Raw genomic sequence first — 25,255 nt, forward strand, 5'->3', positions numbered from 1 at the left:
ACCACCTAGTGTCTGCTACACACATTCTCCTCTCACCACCTTTCTTCATTGCTTATTCCCTAATATACTTTCCCTGTACCTTTAGCAAGAAAAAAAAATTTAAAACTGAAAGCTAGAAACCAAATAGTTCTCAAAACAATTCGAATTTTCGCTCATGCATCTTGTTCTTGTAGTTTCAATATTGTCAAGCGTGTAACGATTGCAACTCAGGTTAAAACCAGGATTCATGTCATGCTCGCGTTCAGGCATGGACTGAGTCTATGGCTGGGGTTGGCTGCAACCCACCTCACTTAGGAGGAACCATAGCTTCACAGCCCATGTCTTCTCTGTTAGGAAGAAACGTACCACTAGACGAACTGCTAGTTAAGCATGAGTATAATCAGAGTGGAAAATGATCAAAACTATAAGGACTTCATGGCAATTTGACCTTTTTGGTCTTCCAACTTTGGTAAAATTGTTGGATTTGGAAGGGCATGTCATAGATTGCGATGCTGCACGGAGGCTGAATACTCCAAACTAATCAACATCCCATTGATATTAGTGACGATGGGGGGCTAATATCACTGCGGGAGAATTCTACTAACAACATTCTTTGTCCTGTTCAGCTCCATTGTGATTCTGTGAATACTTTGGCCAAAGAAACAGAACAAGGAAGAAAAGAGAAAGGTTTAGCATTGTAGTGCTCATTGGTATAATCGCCCTCTCAATTACTAATTTAAACACTCTTTCTTTATTGAACCAACGTGGATGGACAAATTAAAGAAATGAATAGACAAGTGTCACTTAAGTTAAATACATGCGCAATTTATATGCGACGACGAACCTAATATGTGAATAACCTAAGTTTGATACGATGATAGAATTAAAACACCTAAACCAAAACTAATTGGAAATTAAGCACAAAGTCCTTCAAACTACTATGCAAAACTTCCAATCATTATCATTATCAATAGAAAGAATAAAAATATTTTGAAATTGTAGAAGCTCAATCACTGTCATGGTTGTTCTTTTCCATTATGCTTTGCTTTTGTCTCTACAATCAAACAAGCTTTTAGGCTTTTTTACATAATTGGCACAAAACAATCACCAACTACCAAGTGTAAAAGGCATCATATTTTAGCTTTGCTAATGGAAATACATTTTCACTTGAAAGAAAAAAAGAAAGGTGAAGTAGTGGAATTGAGTTCATGTAATAATTGGGTGGTGTTGGACCAACCCCACCCCCCTGAGTTTGATCCAACTTCCACCACACTAGTTGCCCAACTCTTTTTCATAAGACCCCACTTGATCTCAAGATCTTTAACTCATTGTTTCTTCCCAGTCCCCTCCCATGCCAACACAATTCTTTTTGGACAATTTATTATTATTATTATTATTATTATTTACAAAAACAATTTAATATTGCCCCTTTCTCTTTTGGTGGCCCAGCAAAATCTTAATGCTGACACCTTAAGATCATACCATTAGCCCCCTGATTAGCCCCCTGCCTCAATAATGGTGGTTGTTTAAGAGATGGTGCCCTGCTTGAGATGATTTGAGGCTATTGCTTGCTTGGGCATGTAATGCTATGTGCACCAAAAGATTTGGGGGATAATATCAGAGGGCACTTTATGGCTACACCAAGATTCTATCACATGTAGCCCTTAGCCTCAGATACCATCTCATTAGCCCATATCATTAAAGAGCTAATAAGGTGATTTTGGTATCTCCAACATCCAATTTATTTTTAGTGCCTCTAGTTCTATTTGCTTTAACTTTTCAAATACTATTTGGTGGGGAGATTATTTTTGTGAGGTTTGTTCTTATCACGCGATAATATTGAGTATTAGAAACATTCAATTAGAATATCTAGAATGAAGTTTTTTTGGTCAAAGAATACGGCATATGCTAAGGAAATAAAAATCAATTATTAAGTTTGTATACATGTTATTTTTTAACGTAACTGGTTTACCACTCTATAAAAAACGGACCACGTGAACAAATTTTGGTACTCAAACCCTCTAAGTCATAAATTTAGGGCATAGTTGTTATTGGTAGATGACCCCTTGATTATATCAGTCCTTACCATGACCAACATAAGATGAAGCTACAACTGCAAATAAAATAATATGTCCCATTTTTGGTCTCATTCCTTCTAAGTTGTGGACAAAAAACTATGAATTATCAGATTGACTGTTTAAAATAAGTGATTTTTTTAAATATAAAAAAAAGTTAGGAATTTGAACATAGATGATATCTCTTAAGTTTGATTAAAATACAAGATATGTTTATATTAATATTATTAATGATATTTAAAATAATAAAAGTAGAAAAAGGGTGAAGTGTCATTGTATCAAAGCTCATGGCATAAGAAGAAAAAAAACATGGAAGGACATTGGAAGCATCAGAGGCAACAAGGCCAAGACATAGAGTCCCATGCATGTCTTTTTGTGATCGATTGGTATTCACAAATTTCAATTCAACAATGTCATAAAACGTCACGTCGTCTTTCTTTAATGGGCCATTTTGGCTCCATTTGTGCAAGCAATATTATTGCATGGTTATTGTGGTCCGGAGGTGTTGGAGTTGGGTGGAAGTTAGGCAAGTAATCTGGTTGAGGCTCTAATAATGTTCTTGTCTTGTGACATCTCTTACCAAAGAGTGCCACCAATCCCTATCTAAGTATAAACCCCCAAGACTCAATTAATGAGATAAGAATTTTACTAAGGTCGGTCATAAACACACGCGTATACGATTCTCATCGTTTATAATTTTTTTTTATTAAAATCAGTCACACACGTTAAAGAATATTTCATATATGCAAACGGTAAAAAATGGCCCACACCAAGATGTATATGGCCAGACAAACAGTGCATGATCTCATTTTCTTGACATAATAAATATAAACAAAAGGGAGTTGTTATAAAAATTGGATGAAACAAGGAAGACTCACATTCAACTTCAGGTTCATCCACATGTGAATCATCAAAACTTTTGCTACAAACTTGGGTATTTTTCTTCTATATTAGTTTGCCAATTTTAGGGGGCAACCTTTGTGTTAATTCACCTAATTCTGATCTAGTACCACCTATTCACCTACCATTGTTATTATTACAATTTGGCCTTGTGTTAATTCACCTAACTTCAAAAAAAATTGATGACAGGTGGCTCTCTCAAGCTTTACTCTTTGATGGGTTCTCCTCCAAAACCCACATGAAGATTGAAGGCTAAGATTATATATTCTTACTTCCCTCTCAAATCCTTTCAATCTGTGAACTGACAGCTGTCCCCCACTCACTTGTCTGTACAATTTGGTTCTCCTCCTGCTGGTGGGTTTTCACTGTGTCTGGATGCCATTTCATTTAATCTTAAAGTGGAATTTTAGCTACCCAACAGCAACCAGTTGCAGTGTGTAAATTAACTTCTCATAATTAAAAGGCCCACTCCATGAGCCTCCCCATTAATTCTGGCCAACCTATAGCTCATAACTACATTCTCAACTTCCATTGGTTCCCATAAAAAAGAAAAAAAAAAGAAAAAAGTTTCATTGGCTCATCTGTCTTTGTCAAATGAAAAAAGAGAAAAATAGTAGCGGTCATTTTTACCCCTTGTCTCATCTCCCACATTATATATTTTCCTTGCATTCACCATTGTTTCACTTGCAACTGGTACTTTCTCTTATTTTCATTTGATGCTAATCTCCAGTCAATCAATCAAATGCTTTACCTCCTAATTTCTTGTGTCTCATTCATCCTTATTTCCAAGTCCTTCACTCACAAGCCAATACAAGCATGGGAGGGTAAGCTAAAATTGAGTTCTTTTTGGTTTTGGGGTGAGTTTTCAAGTTTTCTTGTGTCCTGGTTCCAGAAAAGTAGGCTTGCTATTGAGTTGTTCCAACCCATCATCTGCAAATTGAAAAAGATGATGACTTTTAGTTCAAAAGTAGAGAATGTGGAGGAGAGAGACAGTCTCTCTCTCCTGGATTTGCCTGACTTGACCTTGGAATGCATTCTTGAGAGGCTTTCCCCATCTGGGTTGTGCACTATGGGAGGAGTTTGTACTTCTTTGAGGGAGAGGTGCAGAGATGATCGTTTATGGGAGAGGCACATGATGGAGAAATGGGGTAGACTGATTGGGGCTGCTGCCTATAGAGAATGGCAATTACATGTGGCCTCAAGAAGCAGAGTCAGAAATATCTCTGATCAAACCAAGACAAAAGGTCTTTTTGAGTCTCTTGTGAGTAAAATTTGGCCTTTTTCATGGATCAGACCAAAATTACCAAGTTCTGATTGCAAAGTGAGGACTAGTTTACCGGTCGAGTCAGTCATGTCTCTGTATCTTTCTCTTGAAAGTGGCAAGTTCTGGTTCCCAGCTCAGGTCTATAACCGTGAGGTATGGCTGCAATTTGATATTTTGTAGTCAAATTTTTAGTTTGCACAATTTTTTTATTTGATGTTGTTTTTTTTTTTTTTTTTTGTTATTTAACAATTCAATGAAAACCTTATTTTCTTTTCCTGCAGAATGGTAATGTAGGCTTTATGCTGTCTTGTTATGATGCACAAGTGAGCTATGATTCAAGGACAAACACATTTCAAGCAAGGTAGAGTAACAGGGAGAGTAATTGATGTTAAGATATAAGACTGAACTTAGATTCTGGAAAGGTTTACTTTTGGATGGCCCTCTCTTAAATTCAAAGTGGATTCTGTTTTGCAGGTATTCACCTTATGGGAGGAGGGCAACAGAGGATAATATTCCATGGGATAGACTAAGAGCGGCTCCAGTTGATACTCCCTCACATAAGCTTCATGTCTCTGATTGTCTACATGACTTGAAACCCGGTGATCATATTGAAATCCAGTGGAGAAGAAACAAAGAATTCCCTTATGGTGTGTTCCCAAAATCCCACCTTCAATCCTGGCTCAATTTTATACTAGAGTTTGAATTTTACTGGAACTCGAGTGTTGGATGTTTAATGGTTCACGATGTGTTAAATGTTCATTGTATGCCGATACTGGTTTTCAAAAATTTCCATTACTTTGTAGACAAATATAAAAATAATTTGGATTTTTTTTATGTATTTTAGGTTGGTGGTATGGTGTCATTGGTCACTTGGAGTTGTGTGATGGGCATGAGAATCGCTGCCGTTGTCACTACAGTGGTGAGAAAATCATTTCAGTTTCTGCAATTCTCATGATTTTTCTATATTTCCGTTTCATTACTGGGAAATGCAGACTTTTTTCTCATGTCAATAAGTAAACAACTAAGCATAGAGCATGTGATCACATTAATGCCTCCGTGTATAAATCTAGGGTATTTAGGATAACCTTTCCTCTGAATGGTTTGGAATGCAAGCACTTTCAGCATGGGGTTTCTTTCCATATGTCCTGCACCAGTTTAGACACTTAAGGTTCACTTTTGCTCCAAATGTTAGAAAAAGTACATGTGAATCATAGCTTTTCACTATGGAATGATTTATTACTCTTTTTAGCTGACTCATGATGTGATGCATCCATCTGTTGTGATGATCATGCACAACCTTTATTTCTATATTTGTAACATTATGTCATTTTAGCTGCTACCTTGGTGGCTGACATTCCTCTCTTATTCTTTCTATTTTTCCCTTTCTGTGTGCACTTTGAGGAGCAATCCTGTTTTAAAAGCAAGCTGGCATGTTCGTGCCATGAAATGGTGAACTTAGACTGGATCAAACTGTAAATCTAGACATATAGATGGCCTGAGGCTGAAACTTTCTTCTCTGTTTCTTACAATTGAGGGATTTCCCTTTTTGCTCCTTGAAGTGCAATCCTGCTTTGGAAGCATGGTTGGATGTTCATGCCCATGAATTACTTAAGAGTGGATCAAATTCTAAATCTAGACATATAGATGACTTGAGGCTGAAACTTCTGTGTTTCTCAAGTTTGAGGAACATGAGGCTGAATCGTGACAAAATCTGAAATCTTACATGTCTATCTAAAGATTTTCCCTAACAGCTAAGCTTTGTTGAATTCAATTTTCTCATGTCATCACAACACCAACTACTTAATATTATGCACATATGCAAACACTAATTTTCATGCATTCTTTGTTTCTACTATTTATTTGTTGCTCTATTTGAAGGAAGTAGTTTTCATAGTATGCTTTTCCCAGACTATTTTTCTGTACTGCTGCTGGTATTTCTGACAAAGATTTACTCTTCCTCAACAGATACAGTAACACTGGAGTTCAGTCAGTACACTCCTGGATCCAGATGGAGACAAGTGACGATAAACAGGAAAGACCATCGAGAAGAAGGCGATGAAGCAGATGGCTTCTATGGAGGAATCCGAAAGCTTTACAATGAGGAGGAAATTGCAAGGTGGAAGCGCCTATGGCCTACCCAAGTCCTGGAATAAGCCTTCCACTCTTACTCATGACTGCACTGTAAATAATTGAGCCCCCTCCCCCCTTTTTGTTACTCTTTTGCTGTGAATGATGAGCTTATAGTCGTATAGAAGTCATTCTAAGAGGATGAAAATAATACTCCATGATTTTGTTCCCAAAGTAGGAACCTCTAACAGGCATGGTTGTTGAAGCCCACATCGGAAAACGGAAGCCTTGCATCAAAAAAATTTGTGTCTCGTCACCCAATATTTGTTGTCGGTCTTGAGTTGGATGCTCTAATTCTTATTAGGCAGTCACATACATGTTATGTAACTCCCTGCTTTACATGTTTCTCATAGTTCAATGGCTAGTTTTTCTGTGTGTTTAACATGCCTGTAAGGAAATATCATATGTTCTGTTAGTAGAAAGCTTGCTGGTTCTCATTTGGACCATACTCATGCGTTCATGAGCTTCCCACAAATGAAGGGATGACCCAAGAATTTGAAAGAAACTTGTACATGGATAATCTAAAAATGCATATTATATATCTGAATAAATTCGAAATGCATATTCTAGAAGAGTTTATTATTTTGATTTTCGACTTTTAACTTTCTTGTCGAAGTTGTTTCCTTACACATTACGTTTTGTCCCTCTAAATGAGATGCCTTTATTTAGAGAAATGAAGAAGGGAATAGGAATGACCTGAGGACTTTCTAATTGTCCAGCAATCAACGGCGGACTCAGGAATATTTTTTGTTGTTGTTGTTGGGATCGATTATAAGCCCTATTTTTAAACAAATATATATATCAAAAGCAATATTTTCTTCAGATTAATGAAAGTGACATACTTTTTGACTAATTCGGTATATTTCCTTTAGATTAAAAACTATTTTTAGAATTCATTTAAAAAATACTATTTTCAGATAGATATTTGAACAAAGAAACCTACAACAATCAAAGAAAACCTAGAAAAATCAAAATTCAGAGGCTCAGACGAAGAACAATTTGAAGCTCGAGGACTTTGGGTTAGCGGAGTGATTTAGTTAGGGAGAGTCTATATTTCAATATTTCCAAAAAAAGCAACGTCAATAAATTCGAAAAAACAAAATCAGATAGACATAAATATTATTTGAGCCAAATCAAAAGCTGAATAAACCAAAGAAGAGAGAGAAAAAAAAAATTGTAATTGAAGTATTAAAGTATTTGACTGTAGACACTGGTGGACCCATGAATTTTTAGCGGATGTGCAATTTTGAAAGGCCAAAAACTCTTTGGGGATTGAACATCTAAGGCTTTTTTTACCTAGATTGACCTTGGGTCCCTTCATGCATTCATATCATACATGAAAAATTGTTCTATGTAAAAATATTGACTAAGTATGAAAAATGGTTTTTCGCAATAATCATTTTCTCAAGATAATTTTTGAAGGCTCTTTATTCCTTACACATCAAATAAAAAAATTTGATTTTATGGGATTGTATTGACTTAATGAGCCATCATTTTTAGCCTAAATCGTATTTTGCACTAAACTGATTTTTCATATTTTGATTTTCTAGTATTTTTATTTGAATCCAAATGGGGGGTACTTCCTTATTTACATTGTAAAATTAAGTAAATGGATTGATATAAAAATAAATTTTTTTTAAAAAAGAACAAAGACATTTACTTTAGCCCAAACATGGATCTGCCCTTGCTGGCAATGAAGTTGGAATGATATACTTCTGCTCCAGAATGACAGAAAACTTAAAACCTCTATAATTTCCTCAGCTTGATCAACACAACATTACAGAGAATGAACATTATAGTTTCTTTCTTTCTTTCCAATATAATGAAGGTACTGGGAACATAGCTAGGCAGGTGAAGCTAATATCATTGAATTCCTTTCTTGCTATAGGATCATGAGTTACTCCTTGGAAGGGACTGATTTCGGATGAACCTCATTCTAATGTTTTAACACGCTAAGGCATACGGCGAAGTATTTTATGGATTATTTCACCACACATAAGCCTTGTCGTATTGAGGTATAAATCTTGCGTGCATTGAATTATTATAATAAATATATATTATTGTGGAAGCAAATATATATATATATATAGTTCCGATTTTTTGGATTACAAGGGTTTAAGAGATTTGTGGTCACTCACCGTTGAATGTAAATTCAATGGTTCACTCACTCTTGCACTCTTTTTAAGAAACTTTTTTGAACAATTGGATTAATATCCAACGGTGGGTGACCACAATCTCTTGGACTCCGGTGGTCCAAGAGATCAGGACTATATATATATATATCCTAAGTCAAATAATGAATCCAATCAATTTGAAAATTATTTGACTAAATTAGGGATCCTTGCCATAATTAGGGATTTGATTAATCAAATCCCTAATTAATTCAGTCTCTCCAAATTGGGGGAGAATAATTCATTTCCATGTGTGAAATTATTCTTCCGAAACTTTAGCCTCCAAGGCTCCTATAAATACATGGCTACGCACAAGGTTTGAGTTACATCTGAAACTCAGTAGAGATCCCCTTTCACAAACCCTAGTCACCACACACACACTCTCTCTCTCACACACACACAAGGCTCTGGCTACCACACACAGCTCTAGTCACCCGGTTCTCCTCGAGAGAAATTCTCATACACTTTGTTAGCCACTGTCACCCATCAGGTGTGGTCTTTTCACTCCGTGTTGTTTTACAGGGAGAAAAAGAAATAGAGAGGAAGAAACAATCTTGTGACGAATATTCTCTAGGGAGGAAAATCACTCCCATAATTATAATATAATGTAGAAAAATATTCATTGTCATTCATCCATAGGTGTTGCTTCCTCCTTCCCCCTCTTTGGAGTTTTTCTTTAGGACTCACACAAAGAAACCGACTAGGATTTTTCTACGTGAAGACTATTATGATTAATTCTGAGGGCTTCCACAAGCCATGAGACCTAGCAACATGTCTTTGATACCAAACTAAGTAGAATATTAGAGAACTTATTCAGTTAAAATTATAATGCAATTTGATCCTTCTCTAAGCCTAATTCCATTTTAAGATGGTTTGGTTCGGCAAATACAGGCCTAAGCCCAATTCTTTTTCCTTTCATAATTTTTCAAAATTATTATCCCAATTATAACAAAAATGAATAACAACTTACTCTTTCTTTTTTCTTTTCATTTTCTAGCATATCAAACCATCCTAAAACTCAACATGCCATAAAACTTCATAATCACTGTAGGTATAATTATGGGCACCTTTATGACTGCCATTACAAATAACGAAGAAAGTGATGAACAACACACAATTCATAATGAGTTTCCCTCCCCTCAACAATATAAAAGGTATTCTCCCAACAATTCACCTCCTACCTATCTCTAATCCTTATCAAGAAAATGTGACATATGTTAACTTGTTATCAGACCAAAAAAAAAAAATATATTAACAATTGTTAAGATCTTAACTCTGAATATAATTGCAATAGGCTTGTAACTCAAGTAGTTAAGAGTATTTACTTATGCACTCAGAGGTCCTAGGTTTAATTTCCCCTCCCTTACTATCACTTGTATATATAAAAAAAACTATGAATCTCGTTTACTTTGTTGGTCAACGAAGTTAATTATTTATAATAAATAGTAAAATGTTTCTAATCCAAAAGAAAAAAATATTTGATTACAAAGTGCAATAAAAATTTGGTTACCAAAATTTTTCATTTTATTGTTTATACAATGCAATAATTTAAACTATCATTAATTTATTATAATTTATAAAAAATAAGATTCGAACTTAGGTGTAAAAATAACAATTTATGATTAATCCAGAAAATTCCAGATAAAACTCCTATGAATATTTCATTAAAAAGATAGTTATTCAATTTTTGTCAAGCAAAATTTAAGAACAAAAAGGAAATAGAAAACAGGAGGAAAAAGGAAAGAAGAAAGAGAGTTTGGAAAGCAAGACAAAATCAAAACTAAAACCAAACGCCTGAGAGATTACAAGAAGAAGAAGAGATTGTCAACTGCGAAGGTCGTTGTTGCTTCTTCCTGCTTCACTGAGAAGATGAACGGCGGCCCCTCTGGTTTCCGTACGTAGAGTCTCCTCCCCGAATTACCCTCAACCTTCATCTTTATTTCGTTTCATGCCCTTCTCTCTGTGTTTTTCTCTCGATTCTCTTTGTATTGCATGACCCAAATGCTTTGTCGTTTCTTTTATCACAGACAATGCTCCTGTTACCAGAGCCTTCGTCATTGCTAGCGCTCTCTTCACCGTCTTCTTTGGGTTCCAGGGCCGTTCTAGCAAGCTTGGATTGTCGTATCTGGTGCTTTCTCTTAAATTTTTAGTTAATTCTAATTTTCCATGAATTTGTTTATTTTTAATGTTAAATATTGACGAATTACTGTGTTTTAAGATGATTGCGAGTGGGCTTTGTCCCAAATTTACTTTTTTAGTTCTGTTATTGATTGTGCTGTTAAATGTTCTGTTGAATCTTAGTCTGCTTTTATGGATCATTCTTGCTTTTTCATCAGCATCACGATGAACTGTTGCTTTATTGTATTTTTCAAATGCTAAGGGCGTTAATGTTCTTTTTTATTTTTATTTTTATTTTTGGGTTGAAATACCTGATGGTCAACATCATGGAATTTTTGGCTCATAATGCGTAGTTAAGCCCCAGTTTTTTTTCCCTTGAAGGGGAAGGGGGAATCGGAAATAGATTTTACTCATCTGTAGAGGTACCTTAAAATGGAATTGATTGCATGTGATTTCACCGTTTTGTTAATTGCTATGTACTTTATTTTTAGTTTGAGTTTTTCTATTGGGTGGCACCATTATTTTTCTAATCACTGTTAGCCATTCCTTGTCACTTGTCAATTACACTTGGATTTTGGTTATTCACTCTACTGTTTGGAAAACTCAATATGAGGTCGAAAACCTAGAACTACTTTGCCCTGCTATTTCTGGATTTCTTTCAAGTAGGGTTTGAATACTTGGCTTGAATTCTTTTGTGATCCTACGTTACTTCACTATCTCCGTTGAATATACTTTCGAAGTATCACAAAACCAGATTTGTCTAGATGTTTGGTGATGACTTGAATTGGGATTGTGTAGACAACTTTAGTTTTGGTTGAACTCTTCCACCTGGAGATTGAAAATGTTACATTTCAAGGATCCGAGAGCTCATGGAGATCTCCAATGATTACTGCACCTGAACTCTCCTATCATGCAGGTCTTCTTGTATGTTAGAGGAACCTAGGTTGATTAGGGCTGTTACTCGTTGGATTTTATTTCACCTCGACCAGCCTAAAGTTCAGTTGTATAGTAACCAAACTAAAAGTATATAACCCAAAGAAACCTACCAGTGTTTGGTTTTGATTTTGGAATTAAACTTATGTCTATCAAGATGATAATTTTTTTTGGAACTGGTCCAACGAGTATCAAATGATTCTTTGTTTTATTAATCTTGGTCCAACGAATACCCTCCTAAGAACCTATTTATGGTTCAATTTCTTCAGTATGGTTACTTCTTTAGTGAAATTCCCCAATCAAAATATGAAATGTGATTAATATAGTCGACTATGAATCTTGTGAGAGATATTGTTGGGTATTTATCTCATAGAGGTAGGCAAAGGTTTCCAGACCGGCAATGAAGTAAGCCCTAATCGATTTAACTGGGGTTCGCCACATGAGTTAATTTGTTTTTTCTTCTTACGTTTAGCTTGAATGGAGGTTATATTTGATCTTGAATATTTTACTATTTCAAGTGGAAGTGTTGGCCTTCAAAGAAGAAGTGAAATGGAGGTACAGAGGAAATGTCAAATGAGCTAGAAATGAGGATGGAAACACTAAATTTTTTCACAAGATAGCTCGTGGAAGAAGGAAGATAAATTTTATAGAAAGATTGGAAGCAGAAGACTGGAGTAGTAGGTAATAAAGAGGAAATAGAACAGGAAGTTGTAAAATTCCTGAAGCTGATGTACTCTAGCATGAAGATTCAGAAAAACATTATTTTATAGTGGCAAGGATAAGTCATTCATTTTTGTTGTTTCAGAAAGCTGGGATTTGCTGAAAAGTGAGATCTTGAAGGTGATGGAGGAATTTTCCAAGAATGGGCTCATTAACGCAGTGACTAATGAAACTTGTATGTGTCTAGTTCCAGAAAAAAAAACAGATTCCTTGAAAATAAGGGACTTTAGGCCTATAAGCCTAATGAAACGTTTATGTAAGGTGGTGGCAAAAGTTCTGGCAGCATGCTTAAGGGAGGTTATGGGAAGCATGATCTCTCATTCTCATGGAGCTTTTTCAGAAAGAAAGACAAATTTTTAATGCAGTACTCGTGGCAAATGAGGTCGTAGAGGAGGTGTGGCAGAAATGGGAGGAAGGGTTGGTGTTCAAGATTGATTTTGAAAAGGCTTACGATTATGTGGAGTGGAGGTTTTTGGAAGAAGTATGGGAGCACTGCCATTTTTGCAGTTTTTCCTGACTTATTTGATGACATTAAGGTGTAGAAGAAACTCTAGGGCGCCTTAAACCCCAAACCAACCTTTACTTAATCCCCAAACAGAAGAAAGCACAAATTATTTGATTGGGCATTGGAACACTCCTCATATGCTGCAGTAACGAAACTATGCTATATATATGTTCACAAAATTGTTGACTGTGTTGACTGCATGATCAGATGATCCATGGTGTTCAGCGGTGTCTTGCATATGTGTTGCACAGTTGAAACACAGTTATATTTATAGGATATAAATGGCAGTTGCGTGACAAGTATGCACAATGCTCTTTGGTCAAACTGATTCATTGCATAGTCTATGTGCTCAGTGGCATCTGATATCTGTGATGTCTTGCAGATAGAAAGTTCCCTATATTTGTATTATGTCTTTCTTTTTTAATTAGTGAAACTCTTATATGAATTCTTACCCAATACCTTTTTGTCTTTTTGACAGGATATATTTGGGAAGTTTCGCCTTTGGAAGTTAATTGTGTCAATTTTTGCCTTTTCATCTACACCAGAACTGATGTTTGGGCTGTATCTGCTATATTACTTCAGGGTCTTTGAGAGACAGATAGGTTCCAATAAGTACTCGGTGAGTAACCAAGCTTAAACTCTTCATGACTTCTCCTTTGATGTTTATTTGGAATACCTGGTTCAGATGTTATATCACAAATATCTTGTACCTAAAGATAGGACTAAGCCGGTGACATACTTACTGTCTTGTGAGTCTTGTCATGTTATTGAAAATCTTAAAGAATTTCATCAGTATTGATGAGTTATAAAAGATATGAAGGGTATGCTTGGAATTTTCTGAAGGGGACCAGTTTGCTCTTATTTGGATTACATAATAAATAAAAAGATATAAAGCCTGTCTGGATGCTTGTTAATAAAATACTGTTCTTGTTTGAAAGAGGCATTTTGAACAATTTTTTTTATAATTTCCAACAAAATAAAGAAAGCATTTAAGAAACAGAACACCCAAGTGCACTATCAACTTGACCATTATCAGCATCACTGCCCAACAGTGCCTAGTGCATAACCTTCACTGTAATCTGGCTATTAAACAATGAAGGAAAGGAAGTTTCCAAAAATTGAGTTTGTGACTTGACAGTTTATATTTCACTGCAACAGGGATATGGCCTCTATTACACTGGCTGCACTACTTTTTCACCTCTTGGATTCCACTAAAACTATCGAGATCATCATTCAAAATTAATGAGAACACTGCTTCAGTTATTCTTAATTCTGCCTATCATTGTAATATGTAACATTTTGTCTGGGGGGCTGTTGTCACTAGTGCTCATACCAGAACCACTATACTTCTCCTTTCCACCTTACTGCCATTATTACTTCCCCCTTGCTCCTAGTTGCCATCTGTACACCATCACAAAAATGCAGAAAACCTCCAACAATAATTTTGTTGCAACACAGCCACATTCTTCAGCGAACTGCTATAATCTCCACTTCCACATAAGCCATGCTACAACGGCAAGTACCAATATCCATGTAGTATCTCCACCTCTGGTGTGCTATCTCTGTGCTTACTGCTCCAGCACAGAGACTACCAATTAAGTTTTTGTGGAATAAATTGCTTTACTTAGGTTTCTGAGTAAGGTTTGCTATGGTTGTCAAAATGCTTGTATAATCTTAAAAGTTTAGAATTACGAAATCCAATTACTTTAATTGCTACTAAGTAACTTACAATAACTAAATTTCAGGTAGTGGGATTTCTGGTATGATAACGTTGGATGTTTTCATATCCTACAATATTGCTTTCTGGCCCACTAAAATTTTCACCTTTCCAATAGTTTTCCTCAATTTTATTATTATTGTTATATTCTTCTTGCATACATGCATAGCCAAAAAGGAAAAAAAAAAAAAAAAAAAGTTTCACATTGTATCTTTAGCCACTTAAACTAACTCTACTAGATGCTGTTCTCATCATCTGTGGCTCACATCTGATGTAACAGAACTATAATCGTTAAAAGGGACAATGTCCTAGTGTCAAAATTTTCTTTCATACCCTAAGTGGTGATGATTGTGCTAACAAAAAGATAATGATATTCCTTTTGCTCATTCATGGAGTTGTATTTAGTACCTCTAAGAAATATCATTTACCATTGTTGGTCAGTTATGGGTGTTGGCCTGGATTACTTAGTGTTGCGTGGGGGACCAAAGTAGATAAACATGATAAATTAGTAGGCTGTTTTCAAATTGCAAGGGGGTTTGCTCTTCCACCCACCTAGCCCCCACCCCCAACCTATATATATGCAGAGAGCTTCCATTGAAGGATCCCTCAAATAAGCTTATTTGAGAGACACCCTTGTAGGGCCCACTCTGCATTGTATTTCACTAATCCAAACTATCTGTTTTTTAGCTAATCATTCAAAGATCATCTCTACAAAAAATCACTTGAATCCGATATCATTTGACCACTCAATTGAGTTATTGAAATTTTAGTACTTTCTTGAAGCACTGTGTTATTTGATTTTGTAGGACACAATTGGATGACGAAACGGTTTCCGATTTGTCTAATTTTTTGCAAGGATTATCTCTGAATGTAGACAAAATAGATGGTTTAGATTGTTGAAAAAATTATTTGGGGGATCCCTCAATAGAAGGGAACTGTATATATATGTATATGACTTGTTCGTTTAGTACTGATGTTGTCTTACTTCTGTCGTTCAACAATATAAAATACGAAAAAGAATGTAATAGGTGATTTGTTTTTCTTCCCCCTCTTATATGTGCAGGTGTTTATTTTGTTCTCTGTGACCGTATCATTACTCTTTGAGATCCTTGCTCTAGCATATCTTAAAGGTGCGGATTGTTCCTTCAGTTCTTTTTTACTCTTCTTAGTTGTAAATTTATGTTTCATTATTGTCTTGCCTTTTGGTTTTTCTTTTCCCTATCTCTATGCCGCTTATACCTTGTTTTCTTGCATGCACTGACCTATTTTGTACTGGATATTACGTTGATCTTCTGGAAAATCTCAAGCCTCTTAGAACTTAATCATTAGCGAAGATATGATTCTGTCAAGTTCTATTATGAGACCTCTTGCATATATTTGACTAGTTCACCCTTTTCTTGCCCATCACTTTTTCTGATGTTTGTTGAGGTTTGTGGAATCTGTAATCCTCTCTAATGGAAACCCGTCCTCTAATTTGGCCTTGGAGAAAGGTCTTCTGGAGTTGCACTGTGGCCAGTTTGTTGCTTTGCCAAACCTTACCTCCTTATGAAGTTGTTGAATGCCAATTAGGAAAAAAGTAATCTTCTATATTTTACAGCATGATATGATGAATAGATAGATGTCTTCCTTTCTAATGCAATAGTTACTGCAACTCTGAATATCATGGCGTCTTGATGTGAGCTGTGGCAGCATCAGTGCTCCTACTGGTGGTTGCTTAGCTGAACTGGTCTTTCTGCCAAGTTTCATTTTTGTAGGGAATTTACAGAAAACTATGTACAGTTCAAGCATTATATTGCAGACTGTTTCGGTGTTTCTTTCTTTTTTCTGTTTTTTAATATGTGTGTTTCACTGATAAAGTTGGAGTCAAATCACTTGTCTTTTGCAGATCCTGCAGTAAACCTGGTGACGTCAGGACCTTATGGTCTTATTTTTGCATCTTTTGTACCCTTTTTCTTTGACATTCCAGTTTCAACACGCTTTCGTGTATTTGGTGTGCGCTTCTCGGATAAGTCTTTCATATATCTAGCTGGTCTACAGGTAAAAAGTGTGCGATAAAGTATACCATCTAACCATCTATGTTGCATGACAAGTACATAGCTATTCTTTCCTTCCCCCTCTACATTTAATTTAATTTTGGTTTCTCTCTTGCAGCTTCTTTTATCATCCTGGAAAAGATCAATCTTACCAGGGGTATTTGGCATCCTTTGTGGTTCCTTATATCATCTAAATGTCTTCCATATCCGCAAAGCAAAGGTTATTTTTCAATCTGATGTTTGAGGTTCACTTAAAAATCCAATCAAAACAAGAAACCAGGCATTTGTTTTTTTCTGCATTGTATTTGATGCAGCCAATAGCTTGACATTCTGTTCAAACAGTAAATAATGTTTTCCTCACCGCTCTGAACCCTCTTAGATAACAGAAGATTATGCGTTGGCCATATAAAAGGAAATCTGCCAAGAGGCTAAGGGATGGGGTAATCGCCAGAGGGATAACAAAAACCTAAAAACAGAAGTCTCCATCTAATTTTCTTAATGTGTTCAATTATGAGCTCTTCAGCGCTTTCACATTCTGGGCCACTCCATGTCCACATTCATTTATGTGCTCTGTCCTGTCCCTAACTTAACTGTCATTTGAGATAAATTCTTTTCCTGAACAAAGGGGGTTTGATAAACCATATTACCAATGCCGCTATTAAAGTTTCGCTTTCTCACTCTGAAATATGGTGGCTTTTTCAGTAACTGGACATACTTTATTTTGGACTTTAATATCAGTTACAGATCACACAGCAGTTTCAGTCAGAATCACTTTCGCTTCAATTCTTAGTAGTGCATTGTATACAATGTAACTAAGTTAAAACCATCTTTTTAGACTTTCCACTCTTTTAAGGAAGAAGGCATTTTTCTGCGTATGTGCTTGTGCTCGTTTCATGTGTGTGTCTCTGTCTGCATGGATACGTGTACTTATGGAATTTGATTGAGTCATGCATTCTACTAAGTTACTTTTAGTGGAAAAAAAAGTGCAATATGGTTCGGTCGTGTATTCTGCTGAGTTAATTTTAGTAGGGAAAAGTACTGTAATTAAGACTGCCTGCTGAATATACTTTTCCCCCCTCTTAATTTCTCACATTTACAAAACTGTTTACTTAAGCATATATGAATCAATTTAGTTGCAGATTTTGCAATTGAGATTTTTAATTATTGTAATTCATGGCTGTGATGTCTCTTCTCATATTACAGTTCCCAGAAGTCATTGCTTCTTTCTTTTCACGGATTTCTTGGCCATCAACGGGGAGTCCGCCAGCAGCGCCAACTAGAAATATTGTGGGAAGTGCAACACCATTCACAGCTCGGCAAGTAGAGGTAAGAATTCTTTATTTTCCCTCAATGCTTTGGATCTGCGATTGACTAAATATAATTTTTCTGAATTGTAGATATAAGTTAGATGGACACCTGACTGAGTAATCTCTATTATCTGTGAATGACGGAAGCTTTCTGAACAAAATATTAACTTTATGGGAAGAACATGGTTGTTAAAGGGTCTAGACAATGCAGGACTAAGACTTAGCATATTGAATGCAAGTTTAGTTAAAATACAGATTTGTGTGCACAGAGGTGTGTATATAACATTTATCAAGTTAGGGAAAAATTTGTGGACCCTATATGGAATGTTGGCCAGCAAAAACATGCAGGCAAAATGAGTGTAGTTGGGACATATATGTTTAAGATGGATTGGTGGTAGTAAGAATTAGGGATGAAACAATTTGCCCAGGTGGGTGTGGCACTAACCAAAGAGATGATGGGTCTCATTTGCGATGGTTCCGGTTATGTACAATGAAGAGAGTAATATGCAAGTTCAAAAGAGTAACTTGATCCAGGAAAATAAGAAATAAATAAATAGGTAGGTACTGGTATGATTATTGAGGACGTCATGGAATGAATGGCAGAAAAGAAATAAAGTTAAGAGCCTAAAGTAATTAGAAAAAAGTCACATAAAAAAAAGAAGGGGGGAAAAACAACTTTTGTAAAATTCTTTCGCTTGATATATAGGAGTGTGTATAAATTCTGTCGCATAGGCTTTGGACTTGCACTGTCATATTATGTACTGGTCTGATCTGAAATTTCCATCCACATCATCAATTTCGCTGTTTGGTTTCAGAGAAATTATCCCTCTGCCTTGGCTTCTGCCACAGAGCCAACGGAGGCCTCCATTGCGACTCTGGTTTCTATGGGCTTTGATAGGAATTCTGCCAGACAGGCACTGGTGCAGGCTAGAAATGATGTCAACGTAGCTACAAACATCCTTCTTGAAGCGCAGGCTCACTGATTCCAAAACTATAGTTCTGTGAAGACGAACCTGAATATTTTTGAATTCAGGGATGGAAGATCCATCCATATCTAAGGGTGGCAATACAAATTTGCACATTCAGAGGGCTGGAGATGATGATGTGCTCTCAGAAATCCATTAAGGCATTTGCAGTATCTTAGTCAAGGATTACTATTTTATTTCCTTCTCTCTTTAGTTTCCTTGTAGCTATGGCATTCGGGATATGTATTTATACTCGATTTATGCAAAAGTAGGAGGCTGTAGAATTGTCTGCATCATATTGGAATTTGGAAGCGTCCATATTCTCTTTGAAAGAAAACCCGAGATGTACAGCTGCAGTATATTGCATTCGGACTGTTAAATATATGGGAGTCCCCTTTTGACTAGGCCTGTCATTCTTGCTTTACGTTCCACTTTCTTTTGCCATCACTTGGTTAACCGAATTCTCTTAGGGCTCGTTTGGTACACAGGACTGTCTTGGCATGGACTATGCTTAGGGACTGGCTTGGCTTGGCTTGGCTTGGTCTAAGTTGGATAACACTTATCCTGCGTTTGGTGTATGCTTGGACTAGGATTATAATTTTTTTATTTTTTCAAAAATATCTATATATATGTATATATGTATTTTATAATATACATAATATATATGTATATACATGTATATAAGTATATTATAATAATATTATATATTTTAAATAATATAAACGTACATACATATATATAAGTGTATATAGGTGTACAGTCCCCTTCTATTGAGGGATCCCTCAAATAAAATTATTTGAGGGACACCCTTTAGGGTCCCCTACGAATTTTTTTTCAACGATCGAAACCATCTATTTTTTAAGTCTATATTCATAGATCATCCTTGAAAAAAATTAGACAAATTGGAAACTGTTTCGATATCCAATTGTGTCCTACAAAATCAATGAACATGGTGCTTCAAGAAAGTACTAAAATTTCAATAATTTAATTGAGTGGTCAAATGATATCGGATTCAAGTGATTTTTTGTAGAGATGATCTTTGAATGAGTATCTATAAAAGGGACGGTTTGGATTAGTGAAATACAATACAGAGTGGGCCCTACAATGGTATCCCTCAAATAAGCTAATTTGAGGGATCCCTCAATGGAAGCTCTCTGTATAGGTGTATATATGTATATTATAATATACATGGGTATAATACATATACATATATTTATATATATGTATGTATATTATAATATATAATATATATGGGTATGTTATAATAATAATAATAATAATAATAATAATAATAATAATAATATACATGTATATACGTGTATATATGTATATTATATATGTATGTATATATACATATATATTATATATATTATAAAATAAATATGTATATATAATATATGTATAATATATGTATATATATTATATATTATAATATACATATATATACATATATACATGTATATAATATATGTGTATATAGGTGTATTTATATATTATAATATATACATGGGTATAATACATATATATATACATATGTATATTATAATAGATAATATATATGGGTATGTTATAATAATAATATACATGTATATATGTGTATATATGTATATTATAATATATATACATATAGTATAAATATATAATGTATATGTCTATATACGTGTGTATATGTATATTATAATACATACATGGGTATAATATATACACATATATGTATATATACTTATCTATATGTATTATAATAATATATATATTACATATATACATGTATGCTATTATTATAATATTAATATGCATGTGTATATGGGTATATTATAATAATAATATACGTGTATATATCTATATGTATTTATATATTATATATGTATATATGTGTTTATATATATACATGTATATACGTGTATATGTACATTAATATATAATATAATATATATTACATATATACATGTATACATGTAGCTATTATTATAATATTAATATGTATGTGTATATGAGTATATTATAATAATAATATATGTGTATATATCTATATGTATTTATATATATTATGTATATATATATATATATATATATATATACTTGTATATGTGTATATACATGTATATATGTACATTATAGTATATGTGTATGTAATAATAATAATAATAGTAATATATGTTATTAGTATTACAATATAATATATGCATCTCATACATTGGTAAATATAGGACTAGCTAATCCTCCCTTTCTACATGGGATTAGTAGTCCTCTCCTAAGGAGGTGTTTTTGATGGGCCCAGTATTAGCAATCCCATCTAAGACTAGAATTAAATGAAATAAACATGGTACTAAATTTAGTCCAAACCAGTCCAAGCCAAGCCTGTATACCAAACGACCCCTTAGATTCTTAGATGTGCATACCTTTGTAAACCTGGTAAACTATCATTTCCCCAAAAAAAAAAAAAAAAAAACCACTAGAAACGATGTAAAGGATACAATTCATATATAACATATGAAAGAGTAATTACTTCCCCAATCTAGGGATTTTGTTCATATTATATGGTTAAAACTCGACTTCTATAACAACTTATCCTGTTGTTATGCAACCGGATAATTGTAACAGGACCTTATACAGTATATGCGATCTCCATAGTAACTCAGTTTATAATCATAACAATTCATGCCAAAATACCTCCAACACAACATTTTCAGTCACCTAAACTAAGTTCGCATTGGAAGGAGAAAAAACAAAACCCAGGTCCCCGAAATATCATATATCACAGATCAAGGCAGCATTTTCTCTATAACTGTGGTTGCTCAATTTTGATCTGGGTAGACAGTACGAAAAACTCCATAAACTTAGCATCCTTTTCGTCTATGGTTGCTGATTGTCTTGGAGACTTTATACCTTAAATAGTATTCTGAGACTTTGAAATGATCGTTTAGAGGGGTTTTGGACCCTTTATCCTCAACCCAGGTTTTGCCTTGACAAATATTAGACAGTGCTGACGTCCACACGGCTTCTATGAAGCTGGAAGGCGGGGGTGATCCAACTCCCGCAACTGCATTGGATGCCTGACCAATTGAAGTAACCCAATCGAGCTTCACAATGTGCACATGACAACTTGCCCTCCAGTGCTCCTTCTTCAACTGTGAAATGAGAGAACATATGAAGGATTAAATTATTGCGTGTTTCTAAGCCAAATCACATTGAACAAAAGATGCCTTCAAAAGAAATAACTTCTACTTCGTTTAAGTTAAGGTATAAGGAAACCAAAATAAGCTTAAGAAAAATAAAGAAAAGGAAAACATCAAGAAATGCCATATAGGTTCAGAAATAGGAATGTGAAAAAGATGTGGATCCTGTCTGAGTGTCAAAATCCATATTCGAAACTTTTTTCATTATTCATAATACCACATACTGGAAAAATTGGTCAGTAAGAAAAATCAATTTGCAGTTGACATGTAATCTCAAGTGACTATTTGATCACATAATATCCCAGTTAAACAACTGCTAGCGTTTATTATATAACAATAAAATGAAACAACTCAAGGAATCCCTTTTGACAAGAGAGGTCTTCAGCATGATTAGCTATTACTGCTATGGAAAAGGTAAGCCATACAGTTATAAATATGGCAGTTACCTGCTGTCATCCACCTTAGAGGCTCAACAAAAATGGATGAACATTCAGAATCCTCAGACAAGTTGCTACTTTTTCGCTTTCGCCACTCAAACGATTTTTCACCCTCCCCTGGAATGTGATCCACAACATTGTCCTGCAATGCAACAACTCTTCGGCATTTCTTGCAGCGGAAAGCTGTTGTACCAGTTTTTCCTCCATTTTGAGCTGATTCTACCCCAGAGGCAACTTCAATAGGCAACCCAGGATCTGCCCCAAATTTGGAACTGTCTATTTTATCACCACGATGATAAGATTCTCCTGAAAGAATGGGATAAAATATATCTATTATAGCAGCGAAAACAGAAATTCACATTTGCCACTCAATTTGAAACCTCCAGTGAAATGCGTAGGCATATATTATAATGTCTACTATGCTGAGCCAAATAACTTTTCACATAGTAATATACATCAAGAACATTGCCATGCAATTGCTACACCTTCCACAATTGTCACTGCTGTTCTGGTAAGCATTTCTTTTTCTCTTCTCCTAAAATGTTATGTACGGTAGAGGAGAACGGCACACAATTTAAAAATTAAAAGATTCAGAGGTATGGTTCATGGATACAGTAGCACCATTGTAGCAGTTTTTTGTGTTAGTTTCCCGAAGCTAATTTGACAGGTGAGATTATTTTTATTTTAAGGTCTACAATTCAACTCAATTAGGGTTTTCTGGAGATTCTAACATTAATAAATAGAGTGAACTAAATTGAGACAATCTTGTTTCTGGAGTTCTAAACCTTTGGCATTTTTGAGTTCAATCTAGAACCTTGGAAGCTTCTCTTAGGGATTTCTCATAACCCAGCAGTGTCTCCATGCTCAATCCGAAAGAATTCCAACCCTCACACTTGTCAAAAAAACATTCTAGTTCGATGATATACAACCAATTTGGTAAGACAATGCTCCTTAATGCCTTCCTATCAATGAACTTTTCATACAGTATTCTATTACCAAAACTTGGAAAACTAAAATATGAAAGCATGAATTCAAGATGTACAATCAATAACCCTAAATTTAGAGGGAGGGGAAGATGTAGAAGAAAAAATAAACTTGTACCCAATACTTTCAGGTGAAAAGACTTATATATGGGGCTGGCATGATCAACCTTGAAGCCCATTTCCTCGTACATTTTGAGCTGCAACACCATAAAAGTAAAGAGTAAAATTCACTATGGGCTGGATTAGCAGAAATTAATGTTATCTTGTACAAGATGTGATATAAGAGCGCATTGCATCACCTGATCTAGAAAACCATCATTGGGGCAAACAAACTCACAGCTTTGCCTCAGGGATCCTAGTGCATCTGGAGGATTGCATAAGAGGAAGAAAAAGACTAAAGCAGTTAAGCATTTGTAACCCAATATTTTTTTTTTTTTTCAATTCAATTGCTCATATATTTTGAATGGTGATGATTTTGGCACTCCAACATCTCCCACATTCCTCTACTCTCTCACACAAGAGGACTACATGAGGGTTCCAAAATCAGCCTAAAAAAAGCTGATGCACTCCTTTTGTGTGAGAGAGTAGAGGAGTGTGGGAGCTGACATTTGGAGTGTCAAAATCATCTCCCATTTTTAAAGTCATACAAGCTTGTGAAAATAATTTTTGTCTAAACTGAAGAAGAAAGAAAAGCAGCAACGTGAATTTATATACGAACACTCGCGATACTTAAAACAAGCAATGATTTTTCACACCTTCTTGTGATAAATGTTCTGTTCTCATCAGATATGCTGTAATGATAGCTGCACTGCAACAAACACATGCAAACAAACAAGGGTGTAAACCCTTTAAACTTGACAATTCAGAAAACTGGAAAAGCTTTCAGAATGTAAGCTCCGTATACTTTCGACATTATTAGTAGACTCTTGTTATTCTAAAAACTGAAAATTATAAAACTGAGAGAACAATATGTACCTTCTGGAAACACCAGCAAAGCAATGCACCAAAACAGACCCCTCTTTTCTACTCTTGTCAATAAAATCCAAACAGACATCCAAATAATCCAATAAATTCTCATTCTCCATATCTCTCAGCGGAACCCCCATCCTCACCAGCTTCAAATCCTTGCCTGCATATTCCAACAAGTACAAAAGCTTATCCGAGAGCAAACAACTTTTCGACCCATCACCAGAATCGTCCACAGAAGCCGACCCACCAACAGACCCGCCAGTATACACCTTCTTGATTTCCTTAGTGGGAATTGTAAGACCCTTCTTCCATTCGGAGAAAAACGAGATTGATGCAGAACTCAGAACTGAGAGAATGTGTGTGATCTCTGTGCTGCCATTTTGGAGAACCTCTGCTGCATCGCCGATGTTGCCGATGAATAGATTCTCACGAACAAGATACGGCATGACCACTGAAAAAGATTTGATTTTTTGCTAAACCCAAGATTATCAAAGCAAGAAATCCTTGTTCTCCCCCTTGATTTAGGTCGGCTAGTGTGTGAGAGAGAGAGATAGAGAGAGGGAAGGGGATGATGAGTCTTAGGTTTTTATTTTTTATTTTTTCCTGAATAGATCAAAGGTATATTCTGAAAAATGAAAAAATTATCCTGATAGGTGAAGACCCTTCACTGAAGGGAATGATGGGTATTGGGTTGTTTTCTTTTTAATTTTTTAAAATACTTTTTAATACTTCAAAAATATTTTTTTTCCTCAAAATTGAAAAAATTATCCTATAAACGTGAGCATGTGCAAATCATGTGACATTCCTTTTAAAGAACCAGAAATTGATTAGCCTCACCCTAAATTAGGAATGGGTACAATTTCGGGTCAATCAAAC

General features: G+C 35.1%; 3 protein-coding genes across 3 annotated transcripts; 2 read left to right on the forward strand and 1 right to left on the reverse strand.

Annotated features, from left to right (window-relative positions):
* LOC18769040 (F-box protein At2g26850) lies at positions 3,282 to 6,925 on the forward strand. The gene is made up of 5 exons (XM_007201995.2): positions 3,282 to 4,371; positions 4,500 to 4,579; positions 4,693 to 4,865; positions 5,063 to 5,137; positions 6,184 to 6,925. Exons 1-5 carry the CDS (start codon positions 3,697 to 3,699, stop codon positions 6,369 to 6,371), a joined length of 1,191 nt encoding a protein of 396 aa, XP_007202057.1. The 5' UTR covers positions 3,282 to 3,696; the 3' UTR covers positions 6,372 to 6,925.
* Positions 10,230 to 19,227, forward strand: LOC18769142 (rhomboid-like protein 20). Its single transcript, XM_020568649.1, has 8 exons — positions 10,230 to 10,410; positions 10,544 to 10,644; positions 13,271 to 13,411; positions 15,573 to 15,639; positions 16,395 to 16,546; positions 16,661 to 16,762; positions 17,746 to 17,868; positions 18,665 to 19,227. The coding sequence occupies exons 1-8, from the start codon at positions 10,386 to 10,388 to the stop codon at positions 18,830 to 18,832; spliced, it is 879 nt and encodes a 292-aa protein (XP_020424238.1). The 5' UTR covers positions 10,230 to 10,385; the 3' UTR covers positions 18,833 to 19,227.
* On the reverse strand, positions 21,272 to 24,997 carry LOC18769353 (dual specificity protein phosphatase 12). The gene is made up of 6 exons (XM_007202042.2): positions 24,386 to 24,997; positions 24,166 to 24,218; positions 23,710 to 23,774; positions 23,529 to 23,607; positions 22,437 to 22,733; positions 21,272 to 21,942 (listed from the first exon to the last, which is right to left on the reverse strand). The coding sequence occupies exons 1-6, from the start codon at positions 24,823 to 24,825 to the stop codon at positions 21,788 to 21,790; spliced, it is 1,089 nt and encodes a 362-aa protein (XP_007202104.1). The 5' UTR covers positions 24,826 to 24,997; the 3' UTR covers positions 21,272 to 21,787.

Source organism: Prunus persica, chromosome G7 (genome assembly GCF_000346465.2).
Source record: "Prunus persica cultivar Lovell chromosome G7, Prunus_persica_NCBIv2, whole genome shotgun sequence".
Taxonomy (NCBI): domain Eukaryota; kingdom Viridiplantae; phylum Streptophyta; class Magnoliopsida; order Rosales; family Rosaceae; genus Prunus; species Prunus persica.